The 17,015-nt window shown below is 48.4% G+C and overlaps 1 protein-coding gene across 2 annotated transcripts; it reads right to left on the bottom strand.

The window, feature by feature from the left end:
- Positions 1-1,786: 1,786 nt before the first annotated feature.
- On the bottom strand, positions 1,787-16,706 carry CTNS (cystinosin, lysosomal cystine transporter). 2 transcript variants are annotated; one of them, XM_080923124.1, is made up of 12 exons: positions 16,590-16,706; positions 14,413-14,492; positions 10,999-11,077; positions 9,746-9,830; positions 6,378-6,481; positions 6,120-6,251; positions 5,249-5,348; positions 5,038-5,157; positions 3,813-3,983; positions 2,831-2,948; positions 2,549-2,663; positions 1,787-2,217 (listed from the first exon to the last, which is right to left on the bottom strand). In XM_080923124.1, exons 2-12 carry the CDS (start codon positions 14,471-14,473, stop codon positions 2,100-2,102), a joined length of 1,203 nt encoding a protein of 400 aa, XP_080779250.1. In that variant the 5' UTR covers positions 14,474-14,492; positions 16,590-16,706; the 3' UTR covers positions 1,787-2,099. The 2 variants fall into 2 exon arrangements, with proteins under 2 accessions (XP_080779250.1, XP_080779249.1); XM_080923123.1 differs by having other exon boundaries at positions 1,787-2,663.
- Between the last annotated feature and the right edge of the window lie 309 nt (positions 16,707-17,015).

The following is a 17,015-nucleotide window of genomic DNA, read 5'->3' on the forward strand; positions in this document are numbered from 1 at the left end:
AATTCACTAGTGGTTTCTGCTGGATGATGAGGAGGTGTCTTGAATGGTAGTTTGGTCTTAAGGATGGTTAGCTTGTCCCCTGCTGTTCTGGGGTAAAGCCCAACTCCTCCTAGACCCTGTCTGGAAAACATGTTTCTGGTGGTACCTTAGAACCTGGGAACGTACTGTGGCTTTGCAGAGACCCACACTTGTGGAACCTTACAACAGTATGGGAAGTCTGGATTATATTTTCTCTAACATGTCACCATGAAAGCTTCATGTGCCTCTGTGTAGCCTAGTTTCAGTTCCCACATGAGAGAAGCCTCAGGTTAAAAAACCCAAGGGGTTGAGAACTGGTCCCATGTGAGCTGGGAACTCTAGACAGATGCCACTAGGGGCCTGCCTATGGCTGACAACTCAGAAAAGGTGAAGGAAAGCCCAGAAGGCGGAGGTGCAGGCCAGTGAGAGAGTACTTGTCAGACATGCTCAGTGTCCTGGGATTTAGTCTTAGCACCTTCTCCTAAAGAAAAATTAAAAGGTAGCACCCAATAATTTTCTTTCCTTTTCTTCCTTTTTCCCCTTTCTTTCCCTTTTTTTTTGGGGGGGGGGAAGTGCTGTTGAACTCAGGGCCTCAAGCCTGCATCGGAACAAGCATTCTGCCAGTGAAATACATCCCTAGCTTGTCCTTTTTGAGACAGTCTTGCTTCATTGTTCAAGCTGGCCTTGAACTTGTGGTCTTACTTAGCCTCAGCCTCCTACATATTTGACATTACAGGTGTATATTACTTTGTCAAGCCCAATAACACATTTTATTAAAGAAACAAAAAACCACACTATTGACTTGACCAGGCTGTAATCTTGATTCTAGGAAACAAGAGATCAAATTAGAGATGTTTCAGTCTGCAGAGTAAGATCTTCATCACCCTGCTTCATGCCTCAACCTACCCCACCCCCAATCAGCCTGAGCATGCTGATGGAACCTTGGTACTGACAGATAAGGCACTGTGAAGCAAACCTACCTGGCTCTGGTTGGGTAGGCATCTTAAACCTGGAAGGTCTTTCCCGATCCAGTGTGGGTCAGCACGCAGCCACCTCAAATCAGTATACTCCATAGCCCCATGTATTTCTTGATATAGGTAAGCAAGGTCCTCTAAGCCCCCAGGACTTGGTTCTGAGGGCCAACATAACTGCCTTCAGCAGCTAGTAAATGTTCCGAGCATATAAATAGGAAACAAGCCACCTTTAATTAAGGACATATACTCCACCAAAGTGAAACAAAACAAGAAAAAAATACAAAAGATATACAAGGGCCCCCTCAATATTAGTATTATAAAAAACAAAAGGAGCAGATTGATGAACTCGAGGCACACCCTGGTTCCTTCCCTATCTGGCACAGGAAGGATGACCTGGAATGAGAAGGAAGGAGGTGTGGGATTCAGTGTGGGACCAAAAGCAACATCGGAGGGAAGCTCCTGGACTTCTGAGCTCAACAGCTGAGAAGTTGGAGTCCCGGTCTGGGGCTGGGGAAGGAGGCATCCCTTCCCATCCAGGGGAACTTACTGATTGAGTGACTGATAGGCCATAAGGCACAGGCTGGTCCTGAACACCTACTCTATAGGTGTAAGGTTAGGAGGAGTATGGGTACTCAGACGGTGCTCCATCTGACTCTCAGAAAGTAGAGGTAGGAAAGAGGGCCAAAAAAAAAAAAAAAAAAAAAAAAAAAAAAAAAAGCCATTTCAAAATATTCCTTGGGGAGTAAACAAAAAAAAAAAAAAAAAAAAAAAAAAAATTAAAAAGTTAACTGGTATTTTTCTGTGTGCAAAGATCCAGAGGGCAGCAGGTATGGGTCCACTTCTGACCAATCTGGCAGGCACCTCAGGGATTGGAAATATACTTTCCCAGGCACTGGCCTGGGCCACTTGTTCTGCAGTTACTGGGGCAGAGTTATATAGAGTGAGAATGTGGCCCTCAGAGAAAGGACCTCAAAGCCTAATCCCACAGTGCTCTCCCCTCCACCACCAGTATCAGCACCTTCAAGTCCATGGCCACAGCACCTGGCTGCTTGGTCCCTGTGAACACTTCAGTGGAACAAAGCACCCTTGGCTCTCCCAGTTGCAAGGTTAGCCCTTCAGGCTGCTCCCAGAGATATTGGTGGTTTGGGGCAAGGCCATCAGCTGCAAACTTGGTGCCCAGTTCTGGCTGGGATGGCTGTCGAAACCTGTGTGTGCTGCCTGAGGCCTTAAAGAAAGAGAGACGGCATATCAAGACGCAGGAGGGCTGGGCGCCTCTAGCTGGAGCTTTAAGTTGGGAGAGACCGCCTGAAATTTGGCTTTCAGTCTTGAGCAGAGTCAGGTGTCTGTTCCAGAGAGGGGGTTCTCTATAGCTCAGGAGGGGCCTGGATGAAGGCAGGCAGGCTGAGCTTAAGGCTTTTGGCCTTTGAGGAAGAGAATGCTTCTCTGTCGGCACATTGTTCTAGCCCTGTGCACCAGCTGCTTCTCTGGCCTTTGCTGGACACAACCTCTCCTACTGTCTATACTGGGTCTCTGGATCCTAGTTCAGCTGGTCGTACCCTGGTTTCTTCCTGTATAAGTAGAAGTGCTGGATGAAGAAGACAACATCAAAGAAGATGGTGAAGACTCCAAGTCCGAACTTGGTTGGGTCTCCGAAGATCAATGTCCATTGGTCTGTTAATAGCCAGAGGGGACAGAATATGGTTTTAGGCCGTAAGTTCTTAAAGCAAGTGGATGTGTGGGGGATGTGGACCCTCCCCCTCCCCATTTGCCCAGGAACTGCAGGACCTCTCTGTCCCATGCTTCCAGTCACTGTGCAGAAGTGGCTTTGTCAGACTCACCGTTATTGTAAGACTGGAGGAACATCTGGAGGAGGCTAAAGCTGCCCCCTATAAAATCCAGGAGCACACCGCCAATGCTCCAGCCCTTGGTGCTTTTGTAGTGAAAGTTCATGTAGGCCTGGGGACAGACAGAACCACACACACCTTGTGACTGTACTCCAAAGGAGGTCTGTTGACTCTTCCCACTCATGTACTGGCCTCTGGGCTTTGACCAACCGTAGCCAGAGAAAGTGCATGCAGGGGAAGTGAAGCTTCTTTTTCCTGTCCTCCCCTTCACCATCTCTGGATTTCAGTGGGGTGGGGAATGCTGCCTAGTTTCTCAACCTTTAGCGCAGACACAGCCCTCTTTGATTTTTAATTTTATGCATTAAAAAAAATATTGGTGTCTCCCAATGTAGCCCAGGCTCAGCTTGAACTCACGATTCTTCTGCCTCAGCTTCCGGGGCCCTCTGAGTACTAGGATGTGCTATTATGTTTCACTGGAACTCTGACTCTTCCCAGTTTCAGTGATTCTGTCCCTGATCTCAGCCTGGACTACACACTATGTAGGAATGTGGCTGGGAACCAGACTTTCTGGTGTGGAGCCCAGCTTTAGCACAGGAACCAGGGCTACTGTAGAGAGGCTGAGTCCTTTGGTTCTTCCACCTGTAAAATGGCCCAGCTGCCACCCCTGACTTGCTGGGCACCCTGGTCTCTTGGGCAATCCCCTCTTCTTGTTGCTCCCGCCTCAAATTCTTCCTCCAAACCCACAGTGCCCTCTGAGTGTCTCTGGCTGGTACCATCTCCTTTCCTTTCATCCAGGAGGGAAGTCTTGGCCTTTGTTGTGGCTTCTTGGTTCCCTATCTGATCTTCCTTGTTCTACCCTATACATGCTGATCCCTCTAGCTTGGTTAAACCTGCCCCATGAGAGCAGGGCCTGGAGTCAGTACCTCTTCCTCTCATACTACCAGCCATATGGAAATGCAGGAAGGTTCTGGAGTACCTGTGGGAAATACTTGATCAGCGTAACGATGAGCTTGATATAGGAGAAGCAGAAGAGGAACTGTAGCCATGTGGTGACACCGACTGCAGCCACAATTATGGTGACTAAGACGAAGAGCCATGCGAGTACCAGGAAGGCAATGGAGGGCCGTGACACGTGCTGGTTGCCTCGCTGAGGAGGAGACAGGTGCAATTTGTAGGTGTGGACACAAAGGTTGCTTCAGGGTTTCAGGAAGGGATGGCTTTGGACAGGGGTGCAGGGTGGGTGGGAGGGGAAGACTGAAGGCAGAAGCCTGGCCTTGGTAGAACCTGTGTAAAGAAGGGGCCAAGGGCACTGGGGCTGTGTCTGTACAAGGCCAAGTAAGGTAAGAGACCAAATCCAGAATTTACTGGGCTGTATTTGGGCAGTGAGTGAATCATACCTGGGCTGGGATGAGGTTGGAGTCCCCAACACCAGCCCCATCCTTTTAAAATCAAGCTCTCCTGTTCCATCCATGTTGGGTCCTCCAGCCCCTGCTGATCAAGTTCCAACTCTGCAGAGCTGGACGCCTCAGAGCTCGTTTGGGGGGAGCAAGCAGTGCAGGGGCATGAACCCTGATGCTGGAGGCCCAGTACTTCCTCTAGTCCTGCTGACAGTTCATTCCATAACCTGGATGAAGCCCCAGGGACCTTAGCATCTGTCCCCACCCCAGATTTTTCTCCAGACATGGTCCCAAAGTGAGGCCCCTTCAGCTGTGTGTCACAGGGAAGGTCTAAGAAGACAAAGTTTCACACTGGGTGGGATGTGAGGAGGTGGCACATTATGGAGGTGACTGTAAAGCTGTCCCATCAGGAGTGCTCCTAGGAGACCAGGACTTCTTAAAGGTCCCCTTAGTCCATGCTGAAACCCCAGATAGCTTTTCAGTGACAGAGATGAATAATGTTCCTCCTACCCTCTCAGGAGTTGGCTCCCCACTAGCACCCCTCACCCTAACCTATTCCCATCTGGAATAGCCTTCCTTGCTTGCTTCATGGTGAATGACTTTGCTGTCCACTTTTACCAAGGAGCCTCACTTACCCGTGGCCCACAAATACCATTTTCCTGACACATTCCCTCAGTTAAGGCAGGATCCACCCCAGATCCACTCAGCTACAGAAGGCTGGGGGCATCTTGTCAGTCATGTGGGTAGAGTGGGGTGGTGGTTGGCTTAGGACACCAATGGCCCCCAGGTCACCTCATCGCTTACCTCATACAGACAGCATTGCAGGATGACAATCAGGGTGAGGGCGACTGCGTGTAAGCTGAAGAAGGCGTCGTTAATGTCGACGGGGTTTACACCATTGGGGTATTTGAGGAGAAACTCCTCCTGTTGGGGAGGCGAGGAGAAGCTGAGAGGTGAAGAGGCACACAGACACACAGGGGCTTGCATGGGCTGTAGGGACCGGGTGACACTGTACCTGGATGTAGGGCACCCACAAAAGACCGATGTTGAAAACGCTGTATGCCACAAAGCCCGTCAAGTTCAGGGCTAAGAAGTCAAAGCTGAGACCGACGACACTGCAGGGGGACAGAGGGGGGCAAAGTGGGGCAGGGTGAGACGGGGAATCCCTGGGATGGGAGCATAGCTCCTAGGACATGGAAGAGGAGGCCTCAGCACTGTCCTTAGAGATAGCTGATGCCATTCAACTGCCTCTCTTGAGAGCCATTCCTGGAGGCCCTAGGAGAGAGAGAGAGAGCATCTACTTCCTTGGCTCACTGCTTGGCAGTCCTCTATGAGACCTGGGACCCACATGGCAATGTGAAGACAGGAGAGCTAGTCCTTGACCCTAGACCTACTTTTACTCCCCCCCCCCCCCAGAGATTTATTTATTTATTATATATAAGTACACTATCGCTGTCTTCAGACACTAGAAGAGGGCATCAGGATCCCATTACAGATGGTTGTGAGCCACCATGTGTTTGCTGGGATTTGAACTCAGGACCTCTGGAAGAGCAGTCAGTGCTCTTAACCACTGAGCCATCTCTGCAGCCCCTACTTCTACGTTGTTAAGTCAAAGCACAAGTGCTTTGTCTCGGGCTGAAAGTTCTATGACATGATGCCCAGCCTTTCATGGCTAAGAAGCTTCAGGGCAGAGTTTCCCCTATGTAGCCTAGTTTTGGCTTAGCTGAGACACTCCATGTCATTGTTCCCATCGAGAAGGGCTGAAGTGGGCAAGGAACCAAATAGCTAACATGGGGAATCCAACCCATGTAGAGAGAAGTGTAGAGGGGTGTCTTCCTGCAGCCCCACAAGGGCCTGCAGGGACAGCTATAAGCAGGGCAGGTTACCTTTTCCGTCTCCAGTTCTGGATCACCTGTGGGTAGAAGGAGACGGACCAGGCCACGAAGTAGATCCAGCCAATCACCTGGTTTATGATGCTCACAATTCTGCTGTGTATCACCAAGAACTGGATCCTGGAGCTAGAAAGGAATTCGGGGCCAGGATGCATTTGGTGAAGGTTTGGGAGGAAGTCCCCACGGATATCTGTGTATAGCCACCCTTCCCGATACACGAGGCCACTTGGGTGGGGGTGGGCACCAGCCTACCAGGTCTGGTTGGAATGATTTCCACGCAGGTAAACAGTCACTTGTCCAATATTTTGAGAAGTCACTTGGAAAGAGGCGTTTTTCTCTCCGAGAGGCACTATAACCTGTTAGGAAGACTGAATTTGATCTGCGGCCATGTATAACGACAGAGTTTAGCTCTAGGTGGAGAACCAGGGAATAGGGTGGGGGCATATCATACTTGGTTCTGCTTTCTGAGAACTCGATAACCAGCCACAAGGAGCACTGGGTTGGCCAACCTGAGCTCCACCCTGCCATGTTTCCACCTGGCTTTCTGAACAGAACTGGAGGCTGGTCCTTGGCTCCCCCCGGCTAGCCACTGAAGGAGTGTGAGATAGCTAGCTGTCTTCCCCCCTTTAGCCAAGCTACCCCGGTTTACTGAGCTGTACATGTGGATCATGCTAGTGCCTACCTCACAGCGCTGCCTTGGATGATATGTTGTCCCTAAAGCTTACAGTATAGAGCTGGGCACATGGTAGGCTGGGAACCCTTCCTGTCGTGATTTTTTTCTAATTTTTTTTTTATCGTATTATTTCTATTTCCGTTATTGGGATGCTTGGTGAAACTCATAAAAGGATGTTTCCTCATGCCCTACTTCCTCCTAACAGCAAAGCAGAGGAGGTGGGTCCACACGGTCATTTCTGCTTGATGTTTATCAAAAGCCCTGATTCCGGAAGATGGGCTTAGAGAGCCTGCCTGAGCCATCTGACTTATTTATTTATTTATTTTGGGCATCTTCTAGATGCACTGAAATCCCCTCATAGGGGCAAGAAGCTGGGTAGCATTTGTATGGAACTAAACTGTTCCACTTTCCCCAGTAACAGTCGAATGTGGCTCATTAAACAATAGTGTGTGTATGTGTGGTTTTTTTTTTTTAATTTATTTATTTTATGTGTGGGAGTACACCGTGGCTGTCTTCAGACACACCTGAAGAGGGCATCGGATCCCATTACTGATGGTTGTGAGCCACCATGTGGTTGCTGGGATTTGAACTCAGGACCTCTGGAAGAGCAGCTGGTGCTCTTAACCGCTGAGCCATCTCTCCAGCCCCACAACAGTAGTTTCTTTCTCCGTCCTTTCCTCTAGTTTTCTAAGGCAGAGTCTTGCTATGTAGCACTGGCTGGCCTACAACTTACTATATAGTCCCAGCTGTTCTCAGGCTCACAGAAATCTCCTTGCCTCAGTCTCCTGAGTGCCGGGATTACAGGCACAAGTCTGCACCTAGCTGCTTTCCCTCCTACCCTGAAACTAGACTTTAAGATCAAAGGGTGGGATGCCAGGGCTTCTTCCTGAAGACTCTTGAGGCCCTGCCAGGTCAGTTCCAGCCATTTAATACTTGCTGCTACTGCTTTTAATCCCCAGAGTGTGGTCCAGGAGACATGCTGAGCCCTATGCTTACAAATGAGGAAAACACTGTTGGGCTGAAGTTCCTGACCCAAGGCTTCAAGGCTGAACTGACTCCCAGGTTCTAACCCCTGGCTTCTTATATTACAGGCACAGGACAGGGAGGGGACAGTGAAGCAGGAGACTGAGAAGGTGGGTTCAGGTGTTCATAAAGACCATCTTCCACGAATGGTTTGGCTTTGACTCCCGCTGTTAATTAAGAAAAAAGTTTGGCCTATATAGTACATATACAAAAAAGGACACACATCACAGCTTGTGAAGTGTTTACAGACTGCACACATTCAGCCTCCAGAACAAGAAATGAGAATTTCGAATACCCCAGCAGCTCCATTCTATTCCACTCCAGTCTCTTGATGCTGAGGACAACCAATGGCCTGACACCATGGAGTCATTGCTTTTGTATTTTATGTTCAAGGAAACTTACAGCCCGTTTTATTTTGAGTTGAACTTCTTTTGCCTGATAGTCTTGACTTTCATGTAGTTTTACAAATGGATACCTTTACTTAGATGTCTACATCTAAGCTAAATTATTGGTCTCTGCTCTTCTGAGAGTCTGTAGACCAAGCAAAGCTTAGAGTCCTTGCACCAGAGGGGAGGGGTGTCAGGAGGGGGAGAGGGAAAGGGAGGGGGAGAGCAAGAGAGTGTGTTCTAAGAGATTTGATCACACTGTGAACCCCGAGATTATGTTATTTATTGAAAAACTTTGTTTTTAGTTGTGGTGTGGCTCAACCTTAGCATACACCTTTAATCCCTCTGGCTGGAACTCAGACAGGCCCTTAGCACACACCCTTAATCCCAGAGAAGGGAAAGTTAGTTTGTAGAAGGAAGCACCCATGTTAGAAAGTGACTTCTAATTGAGTGGCAGACAAAATGACAAATCAGAGAAAGATTTGACAGAATGAGCCAGAGACAGGATATGCCCAACTCTCACAAGAAGAAAAGGGAAAGGGAAGGTATATAAGAGAGCACAGAGAGAAAGAGGAGGAGAAAAAAAAGGAGGCAGTTTTCCTGGGACAGGAGTACAGAGGTTGGGGGGAGGTGGGGAGCTAGACACAGGTGAAGACCGAATGGGCCAGAGAATGAGAAGGAGCAAGAAGATTAGAACATATTGCCAAAGTTAGCTTGAGGCCAAGCGGAACAATTCAGGAGAGGCTGAGAAAGGCCAGTTTGACTCAATCAGTGTGGAGAGGAGCTTGAGCCGAACAGCTGAGTTGAACCAGCCAGCCAGTGATGAGAAAGAACAAGAAAGGGTGAGCTTCTTAGTAAGTCAGAGGCTGAAAACATTCTTGTCTGAAAACAGACAAGACTGTACAGAGGCTAAAGCTCCCAGGCTGGGCCTAGGTTAGCAGACGGAAGCAGTAAGCTTTGGTGACAATTATGTCAAGGGAATAAAAATACGTTTACATCTCTCTCTCTCTCTCTCTCTCTCTCTCTCTCTCTCTCTCTCTCTCTCTCTCTCTCTCTCTGTGTGTGTGTGTGTGTGTGTGTGTGTGTGTGTATGCTGGTGCCAGATGAAGCTAAAGCCTTATGTATGCTAGGCAATCATTCTACCCTGAGAACTCCACCATTTCCTAAGACATTTAAAGTAAGGCTAATAATTCCTATCTGTGGATGTGGCAGGGCCTTAAATCTCTTTAGAACTTCTCCGTTCTCAGAACCGCCTTTGCCTCAGGCTTCTGTTTTTGGCACCTGACTATACACTATACCCTATTATTATTGACCATGGTTATGCTATAGGATTGACCCCAGAAGCTATTCATCCTACTGGATGAAAGCTTCCAAACTACACAGCAGAAAACGCTTGAAGAGTGCAATAAAGCCCACACCACAGATGTCTAGGATGATGGAAAGGGGCAGCCCAGGTGACTTATTTCCACGAGCTCTTAATTAAAATGTGTTTTGTTGCCTAGCACTGCCTTAAGCACGAGCGAAGGTCTGCTACTTACTTCATCAGGAAGCTCCACAATGGTAAGATTTTTTGAACGAAATGTGATTTCAAAAGTGATCACCAAGGTCGCATTTAGTGGATGCCTATGGAGGACAAGACACTTGTTACTGTTGGGAAGTTGACCCAATCAACCCTCCCGATTTCACACCAGGCCTTCATTTCTCTAGAAATCAGGGCCAGGAGGGGCGATGTGCTCAGATTATGCATGTCCAACCTTCAGGATTTCCAACACACCAGAAGCCCCGTTCTGCTCCCCTTCAGTCTGCTGACCCCGAGGATAACCACTACCTCAGCACCACGGAGCCACTGTTTTTATATGGGATACACAAACGATCTGACAGCCCAGAGTTTTTTGTGTCTGTCTTCTTTTGCATGATTTTATTCTTTGCTTTCATTTTTCTCCGAGAGAATACCATTACCTCGATATCTGCCCCTAAACTGGGAGAGGTAAGAGTTGGAACCCTGTTCCTGCTCTATCAGGAAGTTTGACGTTCCTTTTCGGGCAGAGTGAGGTGGAACTCTGGCTATGAGTGACAGGGCCAAGCAGTGGGGGGTGGTGGGGGATGCCTATGGTTCTCTGCCCTGCGGTGGCGGCGGGAAAGGCTCCCTTGGTAGGGTTAGGTCTGAACAGGGTGTGGTGTGAAAGCCAGCAAGGGCTGCAGGAGATGAGGCTCTCTGGGAGCAACCCATGGGAGCCCCAAATGTCGGAAGCTATTAAAGATTCCAAAGGGGCGTGTGGCGGTAAGCAGATAACTTGGATGGTTTCCATGGGGACAGAGCAGCAGGCCTGTGAGGAGGATCTGAGATCAGGCTTTCCAGACAGGTGAGGAGTAAGGGACAGGCGTTGGCTCAGCTGGGAGTCATAGGCATGGTAGAGCAGTGAAGGTCACAAGCGAGCTGGGACGTATGGGACCTTTTGATACTGTCACTTTGTCCGCTTTGGCAAGTGACCTCAGCAGCGCTGTGGTCAGAGGTTCAGCTCCTTGCACCTTCATCTCTAGGGTTCAAATATTTATTCTTGGGAAGGGTCTTGAAGCCTGGCATCATCTGTGACCACCTGAGGGCTTCCCTCTAGAGGGAACAGCTTGCGTTTCCTCTAGATTCTCTGCATGTTTGACTCTGGAACCCTGCTTGGGGGTCTTGGGCTCAGACCACTCTTTTTTTTATGTCCTACAACAAAGAGGCAAGAACATCACACCTGAAGTACATGTGCCAGAGGGGCCGAGGACAGAACTGGGTCTGAGAGCTTACCCAAGGGTGATGCTGACGTTGGTTGAACTGTCATTTTCCAGCTTCACAGTGGGAGGAGCAGAGAGACTGACAGTTGACTCTGGAAAGAACAAAGTCAATGACATGAGTCACCATCATGTCAGAGAGCTCAGCCCACAGGGAGAAGTGGGCACCAGGCCTCTGCCATCTTAATCACCAGCTCCTGCTCACTGATGGTCCTGCTTCCTAGGTCTAATTCTGGGCTTCCATTGTGCTCTTCCCATCTCTGCCCCAGGGCCAGATGGCCACAGACTAGAGCAGGAAGTGCTGGAAATTCCTCCTCCTCCTTCCTCTCTGTAAACAATCTGAGTTCCCCAGAGATAGTTTAGGAAATACGGAGCCCAAAGGTTATAAAAAAGGAAATTCAAAGAAACATCTCTGTATTTGGAAAGGGCAGACTAGAACCATCTATCTCTGCAGATGGACTGTGAATGGGTCCCCTCTGAAAACTGGACTGGTTTCATTTCTGCATTCTGAGATGGGCACAGGCCAGGCTAACATATTTCTGAAGAACCTTCTGGGCTTTCCTGCAGACTCAGCCCAACCTATGGATGGTTCCTTTCCTGGAGGCTGTCTGTCTGCTGGGGACTGGAAGATAGTGGCGGGAAACGTGCTTTTCACTATCAGGGCTTGCTTCTTGGCATTAAGGTGCTAACCCAGGGGAAGGCAGACGGACAGGCCGCCAGGGTGAGGGAAGCAGGTTTGGGTATTAGAAAACCATTCTGGGGTGAGGGAAAGACTGGGAGTGCAGCATGAGTAGTGTTCATAAGATTCTGAGCCCAATCTCCAGCATCAAAATAGACAGGAGTAAGAAGGGAGATAAAGTATGCCAGCGCACTGTGGTTACAGGGCATGGCTGGCTAGCTTCCTTGAGTAATTTCTGAATTCTTTAGGCGGTCCACCTCCTCTGTCACTGTGCCATCCCCAAACAGGCTCAAAGCTTCATGGCACAAGTGCTCCTCTCACAGACTTCAAGGACACACACATCCTAGGAGTCATGATCAGGGATCCAGACTAGGAGAGGAGAGGGCATCTTAGGTAGCAAAGATGGCTCTCATGGGGTAGAAGCTGCAGGCCTCTACCCAGAACCCTCCACAGCATAGATAAAGAACTAGGAGCTGACTTTTTGGAGCTCAGATAGGAAGAAGGAACTTCAGTGTCTCCTCCAACCTCAACCTCCTCAATTGGTTTTTCTCCTTGGTACTTCCTCTGATAGTGTTTTATTCCTCTGTGTGGACATTTCCTGGGAGAGTCACCTCATATCCCTAGGTGCTCACTAGTTTGAAACTCATACTTCTAGGTTCAGCTCTGCCACATCTGACCTGCTTTCTCCAGCTTGGTCCCCGTGTATAAATGCAGATGGTGGCTATCCCCAAGTTGCAAGTCTCCCAGATGTGACCCTTCACAGTATACAGTCTCAAGATCCCTCACCTGGATGGATTACTCAGGACAGATTGGTCCCTGTAGCCTTCAGTTCATTTTCTCCCCACAGCCCATGAAGGCTACTTAACTCTGTGATCCTCCTGCTTCAGCCTCTCACATAGCTGGCATTAAAGATCTAAGCCACCGCTATTGGCTAGTACCACTCGGTACCCTACCTCATCCTGGCCATTGCTGCTTGTACTTTTGGGGCTGGGGGAGTGAGGTCTCACTATGTTGCCAGTCTTCCTGGAACACATAGACTATCGCTCTTCCTCTCTCAACTTCCAGAGTGCTGAGTCTCTAGGTACGCTGACATTTCTGTTGTTCTCAAAACTCCCACTTGATAATTATCACAACAGACAATGAGCGGTTTTCAGTCCCAGTTTAAGTCAAGGAAACTCCCTCCAAGTGAAAAGGAGCCCAGCCCACGTAGCCAGACATGAATGTACAAGGATTCAAAGCCTCTCTTGTTGGGTTCAAAGCTCAGGTTGTTACCACTAGACTGAGCTGCCATGGGCTCCACTCAAGTCAGAAACAACAAACTCTGGAGGACTTTCTGTTGTTCCGGTGTCCTAGATGCTGATGTTCCCCAACAGAGAAGAAAAGTCTGGCAGGGTGAGGCTGGGATCCATTCCAATTCCAGGTTCTCGTTTTTACAGTAGCTTCCACTGTTCCTTCACAGAGAAGGGGCGATGGAATGGAGTCCCTTTTCCAGTCCTCCTTCATCTGTGCCTCAGTTTATCCTCTGTGTAATCTGAGTACTGGCAGGATTCACCAGTATTTCCTAGGCAGGATCTATTATGTGCTCATGCACACACGCACACACAGGCACATGCACTCACTTCCCAGACACTCAGTAGAGTCTGTAGGGCTGAGTGTGGCTGTGGCATCCCTCCGGAGAAAGGTGGCATGGCCAGGCCTCATGGTCGGAGACCTTTTTGTTTTTCCTTCTTCAGAGATTACTTCTCTATAAGGTGTGGCTACAAAAGAACATGACTGGTATTTACCAAACCTGGATGGACTGGTCAGATGAGCAGCAGTTCCACGGCCATCAAGAGGACAGACAAACATAATGGTGTAGGTAGCCAGTGCGTGCAGCTTCAGGGAGCATGTGTAGGATTTCTAGGGTATGGCCTAGGTTTGCTAGAAATTGTTAGTGAGGAAATTTAAGATATGTTTGCTTTGGAGTAACAACCTATCTAATGATTAAAATGGGTCTGGGCACTGTGGACACTAAACAGAGCTATTTGCAGAAGGGGAAGGATTTCGTATTGCAAGGATGTCTGGGATGACAACAGCATTTGAAGGGGTCCTCTGACAAGGATATGTAAACTCCACTCCTGTGCTTTCTGTGTGGCTTGGGATGCTGTAACTAGTTCCAATCTCCTCTAAGGGAAAAGCATCTTATTTTACAGTGTGGGGCCGGGTAGACTGTGTCTGTACCTGGAAGAAGTAGGTACAAGGACTCCCTAGTGTCTCCCAGTGCCCATAACCCTTTCTGCAAGGTCCAGAGGGCAGAAGCAAAGGCTGTTCTTTAGAGATGCTATTTTAGCTCGGTGAGACACAGAGAGCCAGTCATACAGGCCGACTAAAGAACCAACAAGGGTTAAAGGCCAATGATGCTTGGGACCATCCGGCTCTTTGTATAATGTGTCCACACCAGAACTGGATCTGGCTACCTCTCTTGAGTGGAAAGCCAACCATAAGGTGCCTAGACAGCACCAAATCTTTGGGGATTTGTATTCTTTACAAATAATCCTTGAAGTTTGATTCTTGAAAAAAAAAAAGATTACATTATATAAATAGTATGAGAAGAAAATTACATCCCTGACAAAGTTAAAACCTACCACAATATGCCTAGATATGAAAAGCTGAGACAACATACTACCAATATAATAAAGGCACTAAGTAAAAGAAAGGTTATCTTTCCACTATTTCCTTCTCACAGAGCCGAGAGGCCATTCTGAAGCTTACCACATTTCTCTACACACTTCAGGAGGAAAAGGGTCAGAACAAGCAGCCAGTTCCTCATCATGTTCTCCGACTTCTGAGAACTGGAAAGAAAAAAGAGCAAGAGAAAGAGGCATGTTAAGGTTGGATTAGCTCAGCTCTTGATGGACAACATGCTCTCTGACCCATCACAGTGAGACAGTTCATAAAGGGTTTCTCCTTCACACCGCTGACCTCACAGGCTTGGCATCACAACCTCAGAGCAGCTACGTAGGCTGTGTAAAGTCCTGCTCCGAGGACGTGAACACAGGCCTGCACTTTTCCCTCAGCTGCTTTCTGCAACTGGTTAACAGGAAAACAAAACAAGCACCGGCACTGTTCGTCTCTTATAAAACAAAAAACAAACCAAAACCATGGGCTAGAGAGATGGCTCAGAGATTAAGAGCACTGAGGTTCTGAGTTCAATTCCCAGCACCCACACAATGGCTCACAACCATCTGTAATGAGATCTGGTGTCCTCTTCTGGCCTGCAGACAGAATGCTACATACATAATCTACGAGTCAACCAGTTGCTTCTTGGAAGCAGATATGGCCTGTGAAATTCACTCTGTCAAAGTGTCCCGCAATGTTCAAGGCTAAGACATCCTGAAGGAGAAAAAGATCAGTCTGTTAACCACAAAACTAGGCTTGTAAAAGGTTACAAGACAGAAGTTACAAGACTCAACATGCCCATCTTTTGGTGTGTGTGTGTGTGTGTGTGTGTTTTAACCATCTTCCACACCTCAATCAGATGGCACACCTTCAAGAGCCTCTGCTATCCCCCACTCAAGAGCAACCTGGATTCAGAGATCTCCTGTGGCAGCTTCCCTTTGTCAGGTGTCTGAGGTAGTCCTGCCCTTGGTCAATAACCTGGAGCTTCCTCTGTGGGAAAACTCTGCTAATTAAGGTCAGAGTCCACCATGAATGAATAGCCTTTGGGCTCAGCAGAGGTGGGGCTTCTTATTCTCTGACCAGGTCTGGGGAATTCTAAGCTCTATGTCTTTACCTGACCAATGTCATCTAGCCATAGATTACAGGACCAATTTCCTTCCTCTTGATAAGAATCTGTTCAGTGAGCACCTGAGATTCCCAAAAATGCTTCCTCAAACTAATGGGGAATTTTGGTATCCTAAGCCCTCAGTCAAAGACCTTTGCCTATCCTGGATGTTCCTAACCCCCTGTCTCCCCAAACTTTATAAACTGGTCCTGTAGTGGTCATTCACCATACCTACCCACAGGGCTTCTGAAAGCACGCCCACTACTCTTTGTCTCTGCTCTCATTGCCCCCATGGACCTAACTGCCAACAAACCACAAGAGTGGGGAGATTCACATTCCTCAAGGGATAACACAGACTGGACAAGGATATGTTCCCTGGAGATGAACTATCCAGGTTTCCTATTTACTTGCATGATTTTGGAATACTTACTGACCTATGCTTCCTAATGGGCAAACAGGGACAGTGGTAGTCCCCTAAAATGAAAATGAGAGGAAATATAAGGCATGCACTCTCAAAGGGGCTAAAATAGGTTCTGGAGGTCTGAAAAAATTGCTGTAATAAATGCTTGGCTCTCTCTCAAACACCATAAAACGAAACAAAGAAAAAAAAATAGAACTTACAAGCTGTATTAAAAGTTTAAACAGGTGGATTGATAAGATTAAAAAAAAAGTTGAGAAACAAAAACAATGATGTAACGTCATTACTACCACCACCAGGGCTGCCAGCAAGCTCTCACAACGCATAGATAGTCATTTCCCTCAATATTATTGAAAAGGCAAGAACCAGGCATCCTCTCTTTTTCTGGGAGAATCAACAGGAGCTCCTGGAATGGTCCTATCAGCATCCAACTCTCCCCCACCCCCAAAGCTACCTACACATTCCCAAGCCGGATTCAGGCAGTGCCACAGGAGGTAAGCAAGGGGTTCCGAGAGCACCCGAATAGTGCCACCAACACCAGCCGGTGTCAATGCTTTTGCTCACCAACACTCTAGCTCTACAACCTGGGAATGTGCAGACCTGGGTTGGGACCAGAGGGCTAGAAACCCAGGAAAGAGACTAGATTCGCAGCTGGTTGCTCCTTTGAGGTGCGGGGCTAATATCTGTTGGGTTGGCTGGTGTCCGACCAGAAAAAGGGGTGGCTGTCCCGATTGCGATGGTTCTCACCTGACAGCTTCCCAGCTTGGTGGACCGACCTCACAAAAGCAGCAATCTCGTACCAGATACAGCTTAAGAGTGTAAGGGACTCTTTGAGCTCCGCTGACTTTGTGTGTGAAAGCGGGGGCTAGCTGTCACCTGACCTGAACCACCTGACTTGAAGCCGGGGAAGTTCCGTGCAAGGAGCTCTGGAAGTTGTAGTTTTTCACGAGTTATAGGCAGATAACGCTTGGAAGGGTAGTGGGAAGGGTGGAAGGGTGGAAGGGCGGAAGAGCATAGCCACTTTGGCAGGGACAGGGGCTCGGATGTGAGGGGAGATCTAGTCTCTTGTAGGGGAGGCAGGGCTCTCAAAGTCTCTGCTGTCTCTCTAAAACCCTGTGCTCCTTGGTGAAGACCCTGGGACGCCAGGCACTGTCCCGGAACCTCTGACCAATA

Source organism: Micromys minutus (assembly GCF_963924665.1).
Source record: "Micromys minutus genome assembly, chromosome: 10".
NCBI classification, from domain to species: domain Eukaryota; kingdom Metazoa; phylum Chordata; class Mammalia; order Rodentia; family Muridae; genus Micromys; species Micromys minutus.

Coding starts and splice junctions, on each gene's coding strand:
- CTNS (XM_080923124.1), bottom strand. CDS start 14,473: ATGATGAGGAACTGGCTGCTTGTTCTGACCCTTTTCCTCCTGAAGTGT. Junction 11,078..14,412: donor GAAGTGTGTAGAGAAATGTG/GTAAGCTTCAGA, acceptor TGTTCTTTCCAG/AGTCAACTGTCAGTCTCTCT. Junction 5,349..6,119: donor CAGAACTGGAGACGGAAAAG/GTAACCTGCCCT, acceptor GTCCCCCTGCAG/TGTCGTCGGTCTCAGCTTTG.